This window comes from Moschus berezovskii, chromosome 17, assembly GCF_049115385.1.
Source record: "Moschus berezovskii isolate FMDL1 chromosome 17, NW_MosBer_1.0, whole genome shotgun sequence".
Lineage (NCBI taxonomy): Eukaryota > Metazoa > Chordata > Mammalia > Artiodactyla > Moschidae > Moschus > Moschus berezovskii.
Genome location: NC_142476.1, coordinates 62,405,974 through 62,427,933, shown reverse-complemented (window position 1 = coordinate 62,427,933; position 21,960 = coordinate 62,405,974). Strand labels below are relative to the sequence as shown.

General features: G+C 34.5%; 1 protein-coding gene across 16 annotated transcripts in view; it reads right to left on the bottom strand.

Annotated features, from left to right (window-relative positions):
• Positions 1–21,960, bottom strand: part of CDC42BPA (CDC42 binding protein kinase alpha) — a 297,091-nt gene that overhangs the window by 21,932 nt on the left and 253,199 nt on the right. For 9 of the 16 annotated variants that reach the window (XM_088845512.1, XM_055419750.2, XM_055419756.2 and 6 more), the window contains 10 exons: positions 18,745–18,849; positions 14,906–14,989; positions 11,977–12,082; positions 9,467–9,603; positions 8,649–8,788; positions 6,719–6,800; positions 4,737–4,950; positions 3,815–3,877; positions 2,009–2,602; positions 69–166 (listed from right to left, as the gene is read on the bottom strand). In XM_088845512.1, coding sequence (XP_088701638.1) covers positions 69–166; positions 2,009–2,602; positions 3,815–3,877; positions 4,737–4,950; positions 6,719–6,800; positions 8,649–8,788; positions 9,467–9,603; positions 11,977–12,082; positions 14,906–14,989; positions 18,745–18,849 — 1,623 coding nt within the window. The remainder of the gene's footprint in view (positions 1–68; positions 167–2,008; positions 2,603–3,814; positions 3,878–4,736; positions 4,951–6,718; positions 6,801–8,648; positions 8,789–9,466; positions 9,604–11,976; positions 12,083–14,905; positions 14,990–18,744; positions 18,850–21,960) is intronic. The other 7 variants (XM_088845513.1, XM_055419752.2, XM_055419753.2 and 4 more) reach the window with 1 other exon arrangement.

Here is a 21,960-nt window from a genome sequence, read left to right as displayed (position 1 = left end):
AGTGGAAGTGTGTAGTCTTAACCCCTGGGCTGCAAGGAGGTCCAAGCCATATTTTAATGTTAAATTACCTTTTTGAGTGGGAGAGTCTGAATCCATTCCATGGAGTTCACATCAAAGATGTCAACTGCATTTTCACTGTACACTGAGAGATACGGTGCATTGTAACCTGAGAGACAGGAAGGAGAGAACAGCAGGCTGATTACCTGTAACTGTTAAACCCAAAACATTCTGAAAGATCTATGCTAAGGAACTGTAGAGTGGGATCCCACCAACTTCTAGTATCAATACAGATTAGCCACATCAAAACACTTTCGAAGTAAAAACCCCATCAATCATAAATGAAGAGGTTTTATGGCCATTATAATACAGAAAGAGTCTGTTAACACCAGGGGTATAATATTCCCTTGCCCAATACTAGTTCTATAAAGGGATTTCATTACATTTAAAATAACTGACTCCTAAAGTAATTAAGCTCTTGACAGTGAAACAAAGCGACAAAGCAGAGAAATCTTAAGAATCAGGTTTACATTTATGAATGCTCGGTAAAGCATCTGGCAAAAAAATGCTCAACATATACTTATGGATGAACTGAACATTAATAAATGGTGACATAAACAAAGGTTAAATGATTACCCAGGCTAAGATCACGATTTTTTGGCAGAGCTATTCATAAAAGCCAAATATTCCAATTCTTATTCTAAGTCCAATTCATACAACACTCTGAATTATTTTCTGACCAGGATTCATTCTAAACATGATGCCATAGATAAGAGTATCAATTTCAGAAGAAACAAAATGTTAAGAATAGTTAAACCTGGCTAGGTAGGATTACAAGTATTTTTCTTTTTATCTAGATTTCCCAATTTCTCTGTAGTAAATATGTGGCTCGCCTACATTTTCTGATACTGAACTTTTCAGCTTGACTGTCCTCATACCCACCATTCCTCCTACCTTGTTGCAGTGGAAGAGAATTCCCATCCTGCTCCATACCCTTCTTCCTGTGTTCTGACTTCCAGCCTCTTTGGCCTTCTTGGGGATCTTACTCTGTTTCTTATCTTTAGCACAAGGTCAACCTTTTTCTGGCTCCCTAGCGGCTAGTTCCCTTCAGCATTTAAACAAGCTCTAAGTATCTTCCACTAAAAACAAAACCTGCTGGATTAGATACTCCTGTGTGCCTCTACAGAACTTGTAGTTTGGCTACCAGAGCACTTAGACCTTACTGCAACTTGTTCTGTCAGGAATCCCTTCTACTGCATCCTATGCTCTGTGAGGGTGAGATTGTCTATTTTGCTCACCGTTATATCTCTTTTGGTAAAATAACACATAAGTTATATGAGTTTTATGAGCTGTTAATCTTCACAAGGACTGTATCTGGGGGGGGACCATGAACATAACTCCTTATGGTTATTTCAAAATAAAAGCATGCTGCTGCTGCTAAGTCACTTCAGTCGTGTCCGACTCTGTGTGACCCCACAGATGGCAGCCCACCAGGCTCCCCCGTCCCTGGGATTCTCCAGACAAGAACACTGGAGCGGGTTGCCATTTCCTTCTCCAGTGCATGAAAGTGAAAAGTGAAAGTGAAGTCGCTCAGTCGTGTCCGACTCTTAGCAACCCCAAGGACTGCAGCCTTCCAGGCTCCTCCATCCATGGGATTTTCCAGGCAAGAGTACTGGAGTGGGTTGACATTGCCTTCTCCAAAATAAAAGCATATGTGTTATTAAAAATCTAAGTAAAATATTCCATAAGACAATTAGCTTTAATTATGTTCCTGTTAATGTTGCCCCCACTGGCCCAGGTATGGTTTAACTAGGTATGGTTAACTTAACCATACCTTAATGAGGTTAACTAGGTATGGTCATTTTCTGTACCAACATAATTAATGCCTAGGAAAACCTCAAAGATGACTTAAAAAAAAACCCTGCTAATAATAATGAATACACACAGGAGATGAAGTAGAAGGAAAAGGAAAGAAACAGCAAGGTAAGGCAGCCAAAAGTAAAACTCTTACAACAAGAGGAAGGATTCGCTGGCCACACCAGTTCCTGTTGTCTAGATCTTCGGCCCTGGCAGTCAGTGTATATTCCAATGCTGTTAAAACACAGCAGGTATTCTTTACTGGAGATTTCAACCGCACAGATGGCATCCATTGGTTGATGTGCAATAAATGAGAGTGTATGGTCATTTGAATGGAGCATACTGCATGGACTTCCTTCTCCATTCAGGGGATATCTTAGAAATCCAGACTGGAATCCCACACAGAGTTGCTCACTGAAGATTGCCATCCACTGGACATTATATGGGACTTGAATTTCCTTAAATTTTCTGTGACGCGTCTTGCTCTGAAATAGTTCGTAACAGAGGACCTGCCTTTTCATAGCCACGCACAAGCATGTAAGAGCTCCATGACGCACTTTTCCAGAAGTTATTGTTTGACAGCCTTTAGTTTCTGCCAGCTTATAAAAATCAGTCTCTCGCCCATCCAGAGCTGACATAGGAAAAAGTCGGACATGTCGATTTCGTCCTGAGATCACGGCAACAAGTTGATCATTTGGAATGAGTTCTATCTGATGAATCTTCTTATTGTCACCAACTCTAATAATTTCTATGCAAAGAAAGAATAATGAATCAACTGCAAAATAATGTTTTATTAATCATATCCCAATTATACTCAAAGGAATATGTTAACTTATAATAAAGACAGAGATACACACAGAAAAACTAAGATATCAGAAACCATATGGAGAATGAGGAAGATAATTAAACTCACTGTAAGATAATTTAACCTACCTACAGTAAGGTATTAAATTTAGCACTGAGATTTCTGGTGGCCATGGCAAAGAGTTCCTATGTGATAAAGCATGATAGATCTTTAAGAAAAACCTTTTTACTCTCACCAAATTCTAGTGAGGTTTTGCCATGGGGTTATTATTTTTAAAAACTGACTCATGTTTCACGAAAGGTTATTTCTTTGGGTAACAGATTAATGAAGTTTAAATGCATTGTTTTCCCATGATCTTACTTGATATAGAGATCAAACCAGTCAATCCTAAAGGAAATCAGTCCTGAATGTTTACTGGAAGGACTGATGCTGAAGCTGAAGCTCCAATAGTCTGGCCACCTGATGTGAAGAACTGATTCATTGGAAAAGTCCCTGATGCTGGGAAAGATTGAAGGCAGGAGAAGAAGGGGACGTCAGAGGACAAGATGGTTAGATGGCATCACCAACTCGATGGACAGGAGTCTGAGCAAGCTCCGGGAGTTGGTGATGGACAGGGAAGCCTGGAGTGCTGCAGTCTGTGGGGTCGCAAAGAGCTGGACAAGACTGAGCAACTGAAATGAACTAAACTGAACTGAACTTGATATAAAGACATAATTTAGAAGCATTCAAGAATGCTAAAGTAAATGGGTTCCTTTTTTATTTCACCTAGTATTCAATTTCTCTCTAGAAAAAAAATCTGTTGTATTAACTTGTGGAATAAAAAAACCCAACAATAAACAGATTTCAATGACTGTTACTACTTCTAGTACCAACAATGGAAAAATCAAGTTGTGTTTTTCTTTCATGTACTATCTTTAGAAATGTGGTCTGAGTTAAACAAAACGACACAAGAAAAAAAATACACATGGAAATTTTAGAACTCAAGAGGATTAGAGAAATTTAAAAAATTATCTTTTGATTTATAAATGTCTCAAATTAGGTCTGGAAAATTTCAATTACAGTATAAATAAGAGCAAAGCCTGTTCTTTTAGAGTTTAAAATCTATAGTTTAGAATTTTCTATCAATAATATTTTCTCCACAATATTTCCTCTTACCATCTTTGGTGACATGCACAACAAATAACCCTTCTTCATTCCCCAAAGCTATTCTTTCATGATCTATACAAGACATAAATATGAAATATTTTTATTAGGTGAAAACCTATATAAAACTCACAGTATAAAACAGATAAAGAAATATGGTACAAAAAACTGAAATAAAAATAATTAAAATATAGCAATAACTTAGACTATTAAATTTCCTTTCAGATTACTGTAGTAAATACTATCTCATGTCTTTTTTAATAGAACAATCACTAGAAAATAATTTCTATCAATGCTTACAAAAACAAAGAAATGTTTATTCAATAAAAGGTGAAAAAAACCTCTAGTTTGTCAGCACCCTGGATCCAGTTCCATTTCTCATTTGGAGAGGGAAAAATTGTGAAAGGCATTTGACCTTTACTCATCAAACTTTTCATTATTTACTAGAAAGTAACAAGAGTTGGCAGTATACATAAGAAGATGGCAAAAATTTAAACTTCCTGACATAGAAGCTGCCATTTTTGAGGGTATTTTATATATGAGCAGTCTGTTACAAATTCCATCTTACTTATACTTCTCAATAACCTTTGCAAAGTAATTAGTACCTATCTTACCTAGGAAACTCATGCTTTATAAAACAGCTTATGCATTAAGAAGCAACTTTTTCTAAGTCATGCAAGGAGAAAACAGATTTGGTAATAGGTTAATCTTTAGCACTGTTGCTTTTTCAGAGGAAAATACATTAGAAAAGTTTATCCATCCTTGTTTACTGAGAAATAAAGCTTTAATATGGTCTCATTCAGTCAATAAACATTTACTGAGCACCTGTGATATAACACATACTACGTCAGACATCAGGGATTCCTAATGAAAGCCAATCTCTGCTGACAAGGCATATAAACATCATAACAAGATAAATGTTGTAAATCCATACCTATGATTGCAGCTGCCTGGGTTGTTTTAATGAGGGGCAGAGTGCTGTCATAAGCCTCTTTGGGAACATAGACTGAGCGGTCTCTGAATTTGTTTTTCTTCAAAATCTTGTGCAATTCACTCAGTACTCCCACCCACTTACTCTTCTCATTTTCACTGTCAGCTAGCATCAGGATGGAACATTTGTTACTAGATGCTAGTTGGGAAGCTGTGACCTAGAACAGTTTAATCAAAATTCATGATATTAGAAACACCTTGACATCTTTTAAGCCAATTTTATGCTTATGCTAGTTTGCTCTGCATTAGCCAGCAAATGAGCACTCATTAAGTGATACCTTTAATAGAGTTTAGTTATTCAAAATGTTAGTGTCATTTGTATTTTCTTTGCTTTGGAGTGCCAGAATACATCACAAAAAACTCATTACTCATAGTTATTTAACAACAGCCATTGACATTTATTGAGTAATAACTGAGCACTAGACACTGATCAAAAGCACTTTGTAAGTATTAACTCATTTAACTCTATCAACATCTTTTTCCAAGCAAGAATACTGGAGTGGGTGGCCATTTCCTACTCCACGGGATCCTCCCAACTCAGGGATTGAATCTGCATCTCCTGAATTGGCAGGTGAATTCTTTACCACTGTGCCACTTGGGAAGTCCATCAACATCTTTACAAGATAGGTATTAATGCAGAGAAATTAATTTTTCCGAAGGCACACAACTAGACTGGAATCCTGTGTCCAGGCTCATAAGCACTACACAATACTGATTTTCAACTCATTTTTAAAAAGTAAAAAATGCTCAGAAATACTTAGATTCTGTTCCTTCTTAACAATAACTTAAAGAACCACTTGAACTAATATTTAAATGAAGGTTTATCACTATACAATGACACTATAATCAGAATACTTAATTTATGTATATATGGATCCTTTATTAAAAAGTAATTTAAGCAACAGAGACAATAAAATCCCATAATTAGAATCAGGTAAAATAAGTGTGCCTCTGTAGGTTCCCTTGGTAGCTGGAGAGAGAAGTTTATGGTCTGGGAACTGAGAGACTAAGTACGGTCTTATACACAAGATACATACTTGCACTAAGCATATAGGCATACCATCAAGAGAATAGTCCTTTTTTTTTTTAAACCTCCATTATCTTACTTAATTCATCAATTTGAGACTGCACTGTGTTAGACAGCCTCCAAAGATGTCTACCAACAATTTTTCCTACGGAGTTTCACTCTTCTTATCTAAAAATGCAGTCTATTTCCCCTTCTTTTACGTCTGGGATGACCTCATGTCTTGCTCTGGCCAACAGAATGTAGAAGGGTTATTGTGCCTGTTTTGAGCCTAGTCCTTAAAAGGCCTGGCAGCTTCTTCTCCTCTCTTGGAATCCAGTCACGGAGAACTCAGCCAGGCTAGTGAATCATTAGAGACCACATGGGGAGAGCCCACAAAGAGAACTGAGGTGGCCCAGAGACCAGCCAAGTACCAGGGCTAACAGCCAGAACCAAGGCCTCAGATGTGGAAAGTAAGGTTGTTTTGGCTATTCCAGCCCCAAATGAGCTGAATGCAGCCATATGAGTGACTCTCCAGTCGATACCAGAAGAACTGACCCACAGAATGGTGAAAAATAAATAAGCCAGTAAGTTTTAGAGGGGTTATTAAAGAACAATAGAACTAAAACATTCTAACTTGTAAACAAGATCTTAAAGAAACTTTTATTTTTTAAAAAAGTTCACACTTATCCAATTCTTCTGGCAGTAGTACTTATCTGAAAATTGAATTGTGACAAAAATATTATCTAAGATGAAACCTATTTTAGAAGCCATATATTCAAGCTTTCTATTGGTCTTTTACTAATTCAGTGTTTACTTTGCACAAATTGTAAGATTTGGTTATATTCCAAGTAAGTTTGTGATCTATAGAGAGAGTTTTTTAAAGCAAATAATTCAGTGATCAAATTATAACACAGACTTACTCTAAATATACAGGGTATATCTTTTCGACTTGCATGAATAACGTCAGAAGCCAAGACTGAACTCACAGAAAATTCTTCATCCCTGAAGGAAAAGTGAAACATTAAAAGTTAGTGTATGAGGGTATGTGTGTGTGGTTTTTGGGTATGCATCTAAATAACACATATGAAGCAATCCTCAAAATTTAATTGCACAGAACATCCAAACTGAATTTTTAAATTTTTTGAATTTTCTCTCTTTGTAACTGATAGTGCCAAAAGTAATTTATCAGGTGTAATTTAACAGTGCCACATTACACAACAGTCAGAAATCTTTTCTGGCTTACTCAGTGTCACAATGCCAGTAAGTACAGGACACACGGATTTGGATCCTAGTAGGTCTCCAGCAGACTGTCCCCTTTTCGCTCTGATAATACATGTCAAATTCCCTCAACACAGCTCATCTGACATTTTACTGTTCCTTCAACACAGCTCATCTGACATTTTACTGTTCCTTAGGAAATCCTAAGACAGATCCCTTCCACAATAATCTATTCCTTGCGATTTCCTTAATTTGGTTATTGGTACCATCATTCTCTTGGTGTTGAAGACTTGACACCTTAGTCTTATCTTTGATTCTTCTCCCTATCTTTCTATATTTTGTCCCTTAGCAGGTTCTGTCAAACTTTCCTTGCTAATATTTTAAAGTTTCTTTGGAAAGATGGTAATGATAACCCTGTAAAAGAGATACAGGTGTATAGAACAGTCTTTTGGACTCTGTGGGAGAGGGCGAGGGTGGGACGATTTGGGAGAATGGCATTGAAACATGTATATTATCATATGTGAGACGAATCGCCAGTCCAGGTTCGATGCATGATACAGGATGCTCGGGGCTGGTGCACTGGGATGACCAAGAGGGATGGGATGGGGAGGGAGGTTGGAGGAGGGTTCAAGATGGGGAAAACATGTACACCTGGGGCGGATTCATGTCAAAGTATGGCAAAACCAATATAATATTGCAAAGTAATTAGCCTCCAATTAAAATAAATAAATTAAAAAAAAAAAGAACTGTTAGGAAGTCAGATTTTTTGCTTGTGCAACAGTGTATAAGCTTTCAGTCATCCCTGTAAACTGAATAAAAGGCATGTGCCGGTTGGAAAAAAAAAATAAAGTTTCTTGCAAATAAAGAAATGTATTTCTTTATATTTCACATGTATGGGGAAGATAATGTGTTTTATTTATTTTTTAAATAAATATATTAGATTTTATTTATTTTATTTTTTTACTTTACATTACTGTATTGGTTTTGCCATAATGTGTTTTAGATGCTGGTATGAAATGCTTATGTGAGACAGAACTGGAAATTTTAGTTTTGAGCATGGGTCTGGAGTCATATGTTCAGGAGTCGTCAATGAGATGATGCTTGAAGCTATAGGAGTAAATAAGATCACTGAGGGAGAATGCCTGGAGTCATGAGAAGGGGTTAAGTAGAGGAGAGAGACTGAAAATGAGACCAGAAACATTTAAGAGATGTACTTAACTTAAATGTTTGCTGCTTCATTTTATATTCCAAGAGCCTGTCTGATTTTGAGATTTTTATTTCCTTTCCTCACACTGAAATTATGCTGAAGCCTTTGCTTTAGGTGATGATATAGACATTACACATTAGGCCTCTAGTACCCCAGAAGCCTTTAACTGGTCTTTTGGTTTTCAAGCATTAACCTCTTTTCCCAGACCCTGACACCCAACATGCATACACACGCACATCAACCTGTTTTATAACTATACCATATTTCTTATTTGTAATTATGTTGTGACTGCAGTATTAGTAAATGAGAAAATTACTGTGAAATTAGATTTAAATAAAAACATGGCAATATAATCAGAAGAAAAATCATACACTTTGTATTTCTGTGTTGCAAAGATCCAAATATTTTCATCTCTGAAAACTTACCTCATGTCAATCACTTGACTGACTACAACACTGGGCTGAGATGCCTTTCCTTCAGCAATATCGTACAGAAAGAGCTTGAAGTCACAAACTACAGCCAGTGCTCTTTGCCATCCTTTCTTCACTCCAGCTGGCTTAGGGATCTTAAGCAAACAAACAAGCAAAACAACCCAAACTGAAATGTCAATCAGAGCCCCTTTAATTACATATGGAACTGCAGGGTGAAAACTAAAGACAACATACACATGTTGTAAGTCTGCCTTTGTGGTTGGTAATGTAGCAGATGGAACACATTCATCATTAATAACATGAGCAAGTGTGACAAAACATTCTTCAAACATGGAATGACATTTGATTCTGAAAAATTTTTAACAGTACCATTTTAATTTTCTCTAGTAATTCATTAAAATAACATTCATAGATTTCTAAGTGTCATAAAGGCCAAATTTGGTAATAGGATGAAAGGCATAATCTTATTATTCAAGATTATAAGTAAGATTACGTCTTGACAATATCTCATACTTCATAAGCATATACCACCTCTCTGGCAAGACTAAGTGCTACAGACTCCTTTAAGATTTAAACATCTGAACATTACACTGTAGGGACAGTACAGAAAATTTGGAGACACGTTGGAATTTATTCCAAGCAAAAGCCAGGTTTTTGTTTTCAAATCATTTCTCTGAATGAAATAAAAATTGTTAGGTGAATTTTATTCGCTGAATTTTTGGTCAAAGACTATGTCTGTAAGGTAATTGACTTTTCTTAATTCATTAATAAACCTTAAAAGATTAGTCTAAATCCAACCTAACCATACTTACCCTGACATGCCCTTCATATGCTGTTCCTATTCCTTTCTGTGGATCTATACCCAGAGGACCTTTTGTCTGTTCAGGAGGAACTGGACAAGCAGTTGGAGCTTTGTTTACACAAGTTATGTGACATGAAAATCCACACACTTTCGGAGGGGAAAAAAGAAACAGTGTTCAAGAAAAATTCATTTTTACAAAGAGAACATTCACTGAGCACTCATTATAGGCAAAGTGCCATGTTAGATGAATGCTTATCTCTGGTTTTATTTTAAACTGTTTATGTCATTTGGGGAGCTGATTCATTTGCTCATAGTTAATACTTGAAATGAGAAACAGTAAATACTTCTTTTCATTACTGTAATATTATTGTTCTGTGTTAACACTAGTGATCAAAATGAGAAGCAAATAAATGGCAAAAAATCTAATCTTGAGAATAAAATGACCGTTTTAAACTGAATTCCTAAAAAAGCAGCTTCTGGAATTCTAACTCTTCATCTCACTGCAGTTGGGTACTTACTCTGAAATTTCTCTTACAGAAATCACTGATGGACATTAAATTACCTGATATCTCTGCAATATCTGGCAAAATTTACCAATCCCTCTCTTTGAAATTTAAATTGCTCAATGATTAAAGAGGTATTTAAATTTTAGGAGTTGTTGATATTATTATATATACTTAAACTACTACTAAGATATTAACAACAGTTAACTTTCTTGGGTATTTTTAATTTTTTACAATAATCTAAGATAGATACAATACCACCATTTACATATGACTTTGCCTGGGTCACTGAACTCGTAAGTGACACTTCTGGAATTCAAAACCAGGCACTCTGGCTCAGAGCCTGCATAAATTACTACTAACAGTACAGCCATGAGACCTCTTGATACTTACATGATGAACCTGAGATAAATAAAAATAAACTCTCTTCCATTGAGACTTGGTTGAGAATTAAATGAATTTCAAATGAACAAGCTTGTTTGGAGGGGTGACAGACTAAAAATATCTATTCAGACAATTCCTACTCTAAGGGGGATCCTGGAGAATATTTTGAAAGAATAAAAGCGGAACTGAAGCGATAGCATCATGGGAACACATACACATGGGGAAATGAACTGAATATCACAAATGGATATAAAACCAACAAAGATAGCATTAACTATCCATCTTCTGTAAGACAGCTCATTCACTTCTAAGTAGACCATCTAACAAATTATAATTTGTTTTACTAAGCAAAAAAATCTCACTTCCATCAGTTAATGGAATCAACAAAATTAATGCCTTATACTGGATCTAATTTCAATCAACCAAGAAGACTTAAAATGACAGGAATCTTGAGAGGCTATAACCACATTATACAACATTTATGAAAGCTGGGCATAGTCTAATGTGTCCCCACTGTTTTATAGGGCAGTTTCAAAGAGTCTGAACAAAGACAGGCCCAGTTTCATGGCATGGGACCTGAGAAGGGAAGAGAGTTGGAAGGATCTCAAAAATTCCTACTACAGAATTGCAAAGGATTCTGATTCATAAAAAATGACAAGGGACCTAAAGCCAAGTAGTTGCCCAGGATTCTTTCTGATGAACAGATTAAAAAAGTCACATTTATAAGTACTGGCTAAGTTTCACAATGAGACATAGCTTAAAAACTGTACAAATTCTTCCTATAGATTTTGGACCCTTCCCAGTCAATGACAGAGCTTATTCATTCTCAGATCGTTCTGTTATCTTTATCTTTTATCTCCCCTTAATTATATTTCCCAAGGCTTGGGCCTCATACTTACTCTCTTTTTCACTTTATGTTTTCCCTGGAAAACATCATTCATACTCATCACTTCACATATTCATAATTCAAATCTCTTATTTCTCATGTCTGCCCATTTTCTTCTGTTCTAAATCCAAGCATCTAAGAGACTAGTTAGGATAATGCAATCTGGATCTTCTACGTGAGTTGTGAGAACTAGTCAAACATAGAACACTGTATCCCCCAGTGCCTAAAAGCACAGAGCAGGCATTCTGCAGGCATGTGATGGACGAATCAATGAATGGTAGGGAAAGAAACCTCTGCTACTAATACTAAGAATGAAATATCTTTAGAGGCATTATAGCAGACATTTAATATTTCTAAAAAGATACTGCATTGTTTACTTAATAATAACTTCTCTAACAAACTAAGCAAGAGTAAAATTAAATGAATAGATTCAAGAATAACTTTCACCTATTTTGTCATATAGGTTACCATTTGGGGGACCACAAACTCACCTGCATAATGAAACAAAGGTGAATGCAACATAAATATATCTCCCCTGGAACATGCTTCTAGGAACTATCTGTCTAGTTTCCAATATTCAACAGACTTTAGCAAGGTGCTCAGTTTATTATCCAAAGAAAAGCAAATGATTAAGTCAAATAAATAAACATTTATATACCTTCTAAAGAGAATAAAGCTTTTTGATTACAATTTAGGGAGTAAACATTAGGACTCTAAAGTCACATTTTATTACTATTTAATTCTTACCTTCACAAGAACAGCCTTGTCTTATCAAACCCACCATCAAAGAGGTACACTGATGACACTTGGTAGGAGTAGTAAAAGATTTGACAAAAAATTGATGAGTCTTGCGCTGCAAAACAAATTGATAAAAATCATTTAAAGGATTTCCATAATGTGAACCTCTGTGAACACACCAGCTGCTATAATGTTTTCTAATTAGAAATTAGAATGTTTTCTAACTCCTTTCTATAATTAATACACTTGAAGTATTTTTATTAGACAATATTGAGCTGGAGTGTTCTAAAGATAATGTAAGAAGTTAAATGATAATCAACTGCTCTTGAATGCCACTTGAAAAGTTATAAAATAAATTGTAGTAGTTTTTTTTCCCCCCACAAATTTTGACTTCAGGGCTTTTGTAATTCCTCAGATTGTTCTTTGGCAATGAGTTGGGTAAGTTTCCATATTTATACCTATATAAAAAAAGAAATGGGCTTTTATATCTTTTTATGAAAGACAGAATAATTTAAAACTCTTGTCAAATCACGTATTTGATTTTCTGGGACCAAGAACAAATAATATGTTTAACAAATATCTTTCCTCCCTTGGAAGCAGACAGTATTACACTTGAGCAGATAAAAAAACACATGTATTATTGCAGAGACAAACTGAAAACCCAGCATTTAAAGCAGTCATGAGCTCTGGTCCAACCTCAAACCAATCTATTTTAGAAGTTCCTTGGGACCTAGTTTCAAAGCAGCACTGGGATTTGACTTTATTCTAAGTAGAATACAGACTATCTTTCTACTGGCTTTATGATTTCTGTATGTGGCTGATCAAAAGTCAAAGTGCAGATATTGTGCCACCACTTCACTATCATCTCATTTAATAGAGACAATGCCTCTGGGAAGACAGGTATATTTCTTTTTATAGATGAAGAAAGTGAGACTCAGAGAGATTAAATAAGTTCCTGATGAACAGTTAGGTACTGGTAGAGTTAAAAGTCAAGCTTAGACCTGATTCTGCCATCTTTCAAAGTTTGACTATTCAAAAACATGTAAATGAAAAATATGATCTTAAAAAAAAATCAGACTGCGTAAGACATAGTTAGGTCAACACTAGGGGCCTCCATGCCTGTGAAAAATACCTAATTTGTTAACATCACATCAATTTTTGCTCAACATTTCTCCTGTATACTGATCTTATTCTTAGTTTTTTGCACTTTTAGGAACTATTAGAGTAAAATTTCTAGTGCTGATAACTTTTTCAGTTGTTCAAAATGTATTAATGACACAATTCAGTTTGTTACTAATTTGCTCTGTAGGCTTTTAATACAGTGAAAGAACAGTCAACTGCTCAAGGTAAAGTAACTCTGTCCTTTTTTCCTTTTTTCAAAAGATAAGAGGACATGTCTGAAATGACAGTAAAAAAACAACTGTGCCAGTGACAAATTTAATAGTATTACTTCACACTATCCAAAAATTACTTACAAAACACATTTATTATACACTTTTTCTCCAGAGATCTACTCAGAATATCATGATTTTAACTGAGTATGCCACAATAGGAAATATAAACAATGTTTTAGCAGAACATTAATTTTAAATGATCAAGTGGCAGGTGCTGGTTAAACTGTAAGATGTAGACATGATTTATTACTAAAGACTAAAAGGCCCATGTTTCACTAATTCCAACTAAGGATAGTATAATATATAAAATGCTCTTGCGCTAAGTTGCTTTAGTGGTGTCTGACTCTAGACTAGGGTCTATTTAGTCCTAAGTTCCAGACTACTTGGCTTCTGGATGTTTCTAAGATCCCCTTTCTTGTCTTCTGGTCAATATCTGATTTCTAATATTTCCCCAAAAGGTAGCTGGAGGAAGAGGGAAAAAAAAGTCTAGTAAAAGGGCATTAAACCTAAAGCATGAACACATTAATTTTAGGTTACGCAGTAATTTGGAGTAAAATGAGAAATAACTATAACCTCAAAATTTAAAGAGGTGGATATGAAGAAGTGTCCTTTTCATTCTAATTTTGTCAGTGCTGCAGACTTCAAGCTACTCAATGGATGAGGTAAAATACTTTTAATAAAATATGTGAGAACAAAGAATAGCCAATCCTTTTTGAAAACTTACAAACTAGTGATTGTACATAATCCTAACACTATACAAGACAAGTAAAGGTAACTTTATCTGGAGCAAACCTTTCTTAAATATTTTTTAGATAACATTTTTTCCTTTTAAATACTTTTATATTGAGATAATTGTAGATTCAATCTTTTAGAAACCATGAAGTAACTTTTATTTTGTGGGGAGGGACAACAATTAAGTTAATATTCAGTCCATGAAATATTATCACCAGAGCTTTGTGGAGGCCCCTCTAATTTAATTTGGCCTTACTTAAAAAAAAAAAAATTCATCCTGATGATCCACTGTCAATCTTTCCCCATGAAATCGATCACCCAACCTGATATGATCTACACAGGTCCTTGGATATGTATATATCCTTATGAATTAGACATATTTGGGTATTGATAATTTATATAAATGTGACTTTGTTACACTTCAGCCATATTTTACCTATCTTTCTCCTATTTCCAACTCTGCTAACAGAAACAGCAGTAAGCATCTCTTTACGGTTCTATGTAAAATTTTCTTAAGGAATGAGACGATTGGGTTAGATGGTATATGCTCATTCCATACTAACAGACTTCAAAACAGTGAATTTAAGAAGATGGAAATAAAGCAAAACAATTTGCATGTTTGTCCTACCTTTCTCAGTGGTGATTATTTCCATTCATATAGAATTTATTCTCTTTCTCAGCTTTTATGTTTGTAATTTTGAGGAAACTGGTAGTAAAAATCATGGCAAATACAAAAAGCAGAAGAAATCCATTCTCTCTTTCTCTCTCTCTCTTTTTTTAGAACACACCATGCTTATAACTAGATTGAATACCTTCGGTGGAAAGCCAGTTGAACCAGGGCATCCCTTTTTCCTTAAGGTTGGTGTATGAACTGGAAGTGGAGTAGAGTCTACAGTCTGAATCCAGGGGAAAAGAGGAAATAAATGTCATAAAACACTCTATCTACTTCAAACATCACTAAAAATAAATGTAAGTATAGCCAAACAAAATAGCAATAAGGAAAAATTATCTCAAGGAACTAAAATTCTCACTGTTGATAATTTAAATTCTGTCTGCAATTTCTACAAATAAAACATTAGTATTTGTTCAATTTGTAAAAACTACTTCAATCTGGAAATTTAAAAATAAGTAAGCTGTAAAAGAGAATCTATAGACGAACATAAGAAAGTCATAGCATCTCGTCTACATAAAAATGAGGATATTAATTTTAAAGTTCAACTGAAAATACCATATTAATTCTATAAAATATCTGAAAGAGTTTTTATCAAGATTTATAATAAAAATATTTAGAAGAATCCTATAACTCCCTTGACTTCTATACACAGAATGGATATTACACATACGGAATACAATTCTGTGGATTTGTGTGTTTGTGTGCAGAGATTAAGAGAGAGTGAGCAAGCACCTGGGAGACAGATACAGAGATATACTGATTGATGAATTGATTAGTGGGATTTTGTGAAGAAAGTAATTTCTAAGAAGTGAGTTAGATTATTTAATATGATTGGAATTCAGAACTGAGAAATTTAACTACAAGTTATATCTTTATGCAGTATTTCTATTAAGATATTTCTTTGAATGAAAGGATTTTACTGGATGCTATTGTGGAAAAAAGAGATCACTTATTAGCAAAGTGTAAAAAAAATACACAAAGAATGACTTCCTTTAGGATGCTGAGTAAGCAAGAGGAAAAAGCTAGCTTTGTATAAAGTTACAGAATATTCTAAAATATTAAGAGAAAAAATGAATGGTCCCTTTTTGTCTCTGTTACTATATAAGCTCCAAAACCCAAATATTTTATATACATGATAGCCTTAAAATGGAATTTAGGTGGGCTTCTCAGAGTTTTCTAATTGTGAATTTAGTTCAAATTTCAAGCTTGAAAAAAGTATTAAACTCAATTCAATATTAAAAAAAAACATGAAATAACAGAGAAGAATACAATAAAGAAAAATTCACAGGAAACAGAATTGTCACTTGAATTCACACAGAAAGTCCAAGAGAAGTTTTCAGAATGAAAAGGAGTGAAGTAGGGTTGCTGCATCCAAGATCAACAGAATTCATAAAGAACAGCAACACCAAGTTTAGAAAACATTCTTAAAAGATCCCATTCACCATAGCAATAAAAACTTTAAGGTATCTAGGAACAAATCTAACAAGCAATTTGGAGCATATTCATGAAGAAAATAACGAACCTTTATTGAAGGATATAAAAGAGTACCTAGACATTGTTCATAGACAAAAAGGCCCAATACCACAAAGAGATGAATTTTCCTTAGATAATCTATAAATTTAAATCCAATCAAAAGCTTTACATGGAACCTGCACGCTGAACCTAAAAATCATATATAAAACTAAAGGGTCAAGAAGTAAAGGAACAAGGTACTTGGGAGTGGCTGATCATAGCAGGCATCAGGAATTATTTTAAGGCTACAATAAGACAATGTGACGTTGGTGCAGAAATAGACAAAAAGAACAATGAAAGAGAATAAAGAATCCCCAGACAGACCCAGTTATATAAAAAGCAGAGATAGCTTTAGAAATCAATAGAGGAAATATAGGAGAGCTGGTTGTTCATATGAGAAAAATAGATTAGTACCCCATTCCTCATAACACCTAACAACAAAGTTTAGTTTGTTTAAAGTCCTAAACACATAAAAGCAAAATTTAAAAACTTTTAGAAGAAAATATGGAAGATAATCTTTATAACTGCTGCATAGGGAAGAACTGTTTTAAAAAGACAAAAGCAGAAGTCATAGAAGAAAAAATTGATAAATATAACTACTTTAAAATAAAAACTGTTGCAAGACAAAAAGATATAAAAAATAAAAATTTTTAAATAAGCCACAGACTGGAAGAAAATATTTGCCACGCATATAGCCAGCTAAGAATTAGTATCCAGACTACATAGAGAACAATTACAAAACAACTGGAAAAATAATTCAATAGAACAACGGACAAAGACATGAACAGGCAAATCACCGATGGTCAGTAACACAAAAAAAGATGTTGAATAACACTTGAAATCAGAGAAATGCAAATTAAAACAAAAATGCCACTCAATACCCATCAAATAGATAAAAGTTAATGTCTGACAGTACGAAGGGTTGGAAGAATGTGGGGAAATAGAGAAACTCACTCACACACACTGCTTGTGGGAGTGAAAACTGGTCCAACCACTGTGGAAAATAATTTGACAAGATCTAGTTAAAGCTGAAAATGCATATTCCACACAATCCAATAATTCCACTTCTAGGTATATATGCTAAACAAACTCTGCACATTTGCAAAAGCAGACAGCTGTTAGGATGTTCACTTCAGCATGAATTGTAATAACAAAAACTTGGAAACAACCTAAATATCCAACAACAGGAAAATGGATAAATAGTTGTGGTATAGTCATACAATGAAATATAATGCAACAGTTACAATGAATGAACTAAGTGGACATGTATCTTTATATGATGCAGATAACCTCTGTGTAAAATTTAAATATACAACAAACACTATTATATTATTGTTTATGAATACAAATGAAATAAACATGTAAAAGTAAGGAAGAAAAGGAGTACCTCGATTTCAGGTTATTCAGATATGCCTGGGAGAGGGGAGGGGGAATGGTATAGGGTAGGATGTTTCAACTGTCTGAAATATTTTCTTTCTTTCTAAAACAAATTTTGGAGCAAAATGCTTACACATGCTAAATCTGTGGATGGTGGTTATGTGGGTGGTTGTAATAGTATTTTCTGTGTGCTTGAAATATTTTAACATTAAAATAAAAATGCATAAACTCAAAATATTAAAACAATGATAATCTAAAAAATCAGATCGTGTCTTCAACTTAACCTGTAAAAAAAGATCAAGTTAGAATCTGACTACACCTCAAACTTCACTTCAGACAGCTTTCCAGAGGGGACTCTCTGCTTCACCTGGAATGCCAGACACAGCTCTGAAGACCAAGTGGAAGGCAAAGGAGCTATGTCAGAACTGTCATGCTTGAGTAAATAATCAGAACTGCATCTGAGTCAAGATGGCATTAACTGAAGAATAATATATCCTTCTGACTTGTTGAGAAAAAGATCTCTGTTGAGAAAATTGACTAACAGGCTGTTTAAAATCATTTACTTACTTAAGGTGCAAATACAACACTATTTTTGCATTATTAAAAGGCAGGATTTAGTTGCATACCTATTGCTGATTAACACTTAGAATAAATTACTGAGTTGCTAGCAGTGGCAGTTTTAAGTTCTGCTTATGAAGGAACAGTTATGCTGTATCTTCATTAGATTTATTAGAATTAAAATATGAGAATGGCACCTGACATTGCCATGTATCCATAGTTTTTACCTGATAATTCTAACATTCACATAACTGTCCTCTGTTCAATATAGCTCTCTACTTTAAAATATAGACTACTTTAAGAATTAAATAAAATTCTTATCTATTTCAGGTTGAAATTGGGGGGACCATTTTTTACTTCAGTTTTACAATCCTATCTATATTATCAGTCAAATGTAATGATCTCCAATATGCTGTGATTTATTACACAAAACATTTGTTAAGAGGAGAGTCAGATTTCACTTGTTTTTGTAAGTCCCTCTTTCCTGACACAAGTGAAAAGTTGAGGAGCAAGGCTGCTCCAATGAGGCACCTTAACTGGCTCAGCTTCACTAGATGTGGAAGGAGAGGTGGACCTTGACTGGATGTAAAACTTGACGTTCGGATTCCGTACATATGTGTTCTCAACGGGATCAGTCTAGGAAAATAAGTCAGGAAAAACAAAAACCCAAGACATCACTTTTAAACAATGTGCAGCTCTTAGTAAATTTCTTCAAGGCATGATCATGGCAACATTCTCAAGAAAGGAGAATAACAAACTTCAGTCTGAATATTCACAATAGGGATGTGTCATTATACAGACGCAAAACCACTAGCTTTAAAGAAAGGTTAAGATGACAACAGTTAACAAAAGGCTCCAGTCTTCACCACTCATCTGTTACTTTGAAATACTGTATGTTCTTTATTTGCATTTCACAAAATAAATCATACAAGTGAAATAAATGCAGAGTACTTAACAGAAATATGTTCTGCAGATTAGGAATAATTTTGTTCTTGGTAAGAATGTAACTTGGTTTGCTATAAGGCATTAGTTGAAAGAAAAAGAAACTAACTTGTCAGCTTTGTCACTAAATTAAATCCTCTTTTTATTTTGCAGCAGTAGAAATATTCACACTTATATTCAGTTGCCCCCTTTTAACCAAGTATTTTTAGTAGCTGAAGATGCTTTGGGTTAAAACTTAGCATAAATGGTCCTATGGAACACACTGACTGATGATATATTCAGTTTTGTAATTTTCATAATTACCAGGATTGGGTTTTTTAAATGAAAGGCAATGAAGATGACTTGGGAGGATTAGGAAACTGGTTTCAAATATGTTGTACAGCAAGAACAATGCTTAGATTAGTATTTGCTGTAAATCATCATTTATTACGGATCAATAATAAGAGCAATCAGTTTAAGGATTTTAAATATGTACTAAATAGGTTTTTTTAAAAAATTTCTTTGTTATTATTATGGTTCCTATTTCAGGGACTGGCTAGCTGGCTGGCAAGTCCTGGAGTGGCCCTCTGCTGGTACCCACATGTGGCCTCCCTTGGTAGTGGGCATGGGCAGGTATTCTGGCAAATTACAAGGGAAGACTTTGGTGAGGCCAACTAAGATGGCCACTAGCTGGGCCTTAAACCTTTAGCTGTCAGATTAGGGAGAAGTGGGGAGAGGAAGGATCCCAGGAAGGGCATCCAGGGACTTGGAGTAGCAGCCATATACTAACAGCTAGGAGAGTACTTCATATTTTAAAAACTGAACTACTGAACTGACACATCCCAGCTGTATGTTAGCTCAGTGTGTGAGATGTAGATAATTTCATAAAACTAGTATGCCTTAAAGGTGGGGAAGCCAGGCCCAAATTTCATCTCTTGACTCCAAACTCAGTACTCTTCGTTGTACCAAGGAACCTCCACAGCAGACATATTCAAAACAATTTAGGATCACAGAGGCTGACAAGGAACTCTGACCAGGAACAGGAGAGTAAGGAAGAGAATGGAACTCCAGACAAATTTTGCCTAGCTCACAATTTCACTGAGGGACAGCCATGGAGAAAGTTATCCATTTACCTGTTAATCTGAAATATGACCCTAGGTTGGGAATAAGGCAAAAAAAGGTCTGTTATTTTCTAAAGATCTCCTTCTGGTTTTCCTAAGATTATATGAACTGCAAGCTGATAAAAAGTTTATGGGTGAGTGGGTTCAATTAAAATGGAATTGATAAGCAAAGCAATACTGATACATTTTAAACTAATAAGAATTTTAAAACTGATTCAAATAATCAAGAGTTAATGATCTCACAAAGTTTCAAAGCAGTGTCCAAATAGAGGATTTGCTACTTGAAAAAACTGGATTAAGAAAATGTAAGCTTCTGATCTGTCACACAGAAGCCTTTAGCTCACAGCTTAAAAGACATAAAATCAGAAGTTTCTGTGTGAAGGATAATGCTGTTTATAAACGGTGATAAAGAGAATTCAGAAACGATTTGGTTCTATTTATGTTGAAATAGATTTTAAAATAAGACAGTGAGTTAAGACCATAAAAATTTTCTGGGAGAAGAAAATTTAATATAGCTAATATACTGGCTTTTTTCTTCTGGGTCCAATTACTTTAAAAATCTTCAAAAATGAGAAAGGTAAGAGGTTGCTGCTTCTAATAGTACTGACTGAAACTTTAAAGCAGGCCTGCACTTTGTGCCATAGGGACACAAGCTGACAGAAGTTGGACTCACTGTTTTATAAACTTTCTTGTGTTAAAATTGGGATATACCACTTCAAGCCATATGTGTTCTAATGAGAGGTTCACATCATGACAACTGTCAAATCTAAAAATCAAGTTGGTAGCTAAAATATTTACTAGCATACTTCATGACCCTATGAAAATGTGACATTATGACAGTTTAATATTGGCAAAGAAAAAAAAACATGATCACAGCTTAATCCATAGTTACATAAATCAGTGACTGTTAATGAATGATTGAGGCTTTAAGCACATACCTCTTGGCCCTTCCGAAGAATTATTGTCATTTATAAATCTTTTTCTCCTAACAAATTTTTGCTCATCAATAAAATGAAAAAACAACAGAAATGAGAACAGATTTTAAAATTATTTTCCTAGTTGAAAGAGATCAAAACTGGTTATTCAGGAGTGGAAAACATCAAAATTTCAAAAATAACTCATCCTAAATACAGTAAAATAGAATAATGAAAATTTCCACACTAACTTTTTGGAGCATATGCTCTTAAAGTAAAAATAAATTCCAGAGATTAATCAAAAATCAAGTTAATTTTGTTTAACAAAATTCAAAGTAAGAAATACTGAAATAATATTTTAAAATGGCATTAACTGACCAAATTAAAGAGGTGAACTATGCCATTTACGATGATACTGTGATTTAACAAAAAACATGCATATATAAGTGAAGCTTAAAAATTACCACTTTATTTTCCAAGTGTGTTTCTCATAAAAACAAGGACACAAAAGTTTGGTAAAGATGAATAAACTCATGGCAAAAAAGTGCTGAATATCAAACTTAAAAAAAAACTTCCCAGGTCTTTTAAAAGACTAATAAAAGCTAACAGCTAATTAGATTAATAGGTTTTAATATTTTCTTTCCGGATTACTACCAGTGTAAACAACATCTCAAAAGAGGTTACCATTAACAAGAAAAATACAATACTGCTTACATATTCCCTTCAGCAAAATGTTAACCCCAAAACAACTATGCTTTTAAGATGTTATTAATTTTATCTATAATTACATG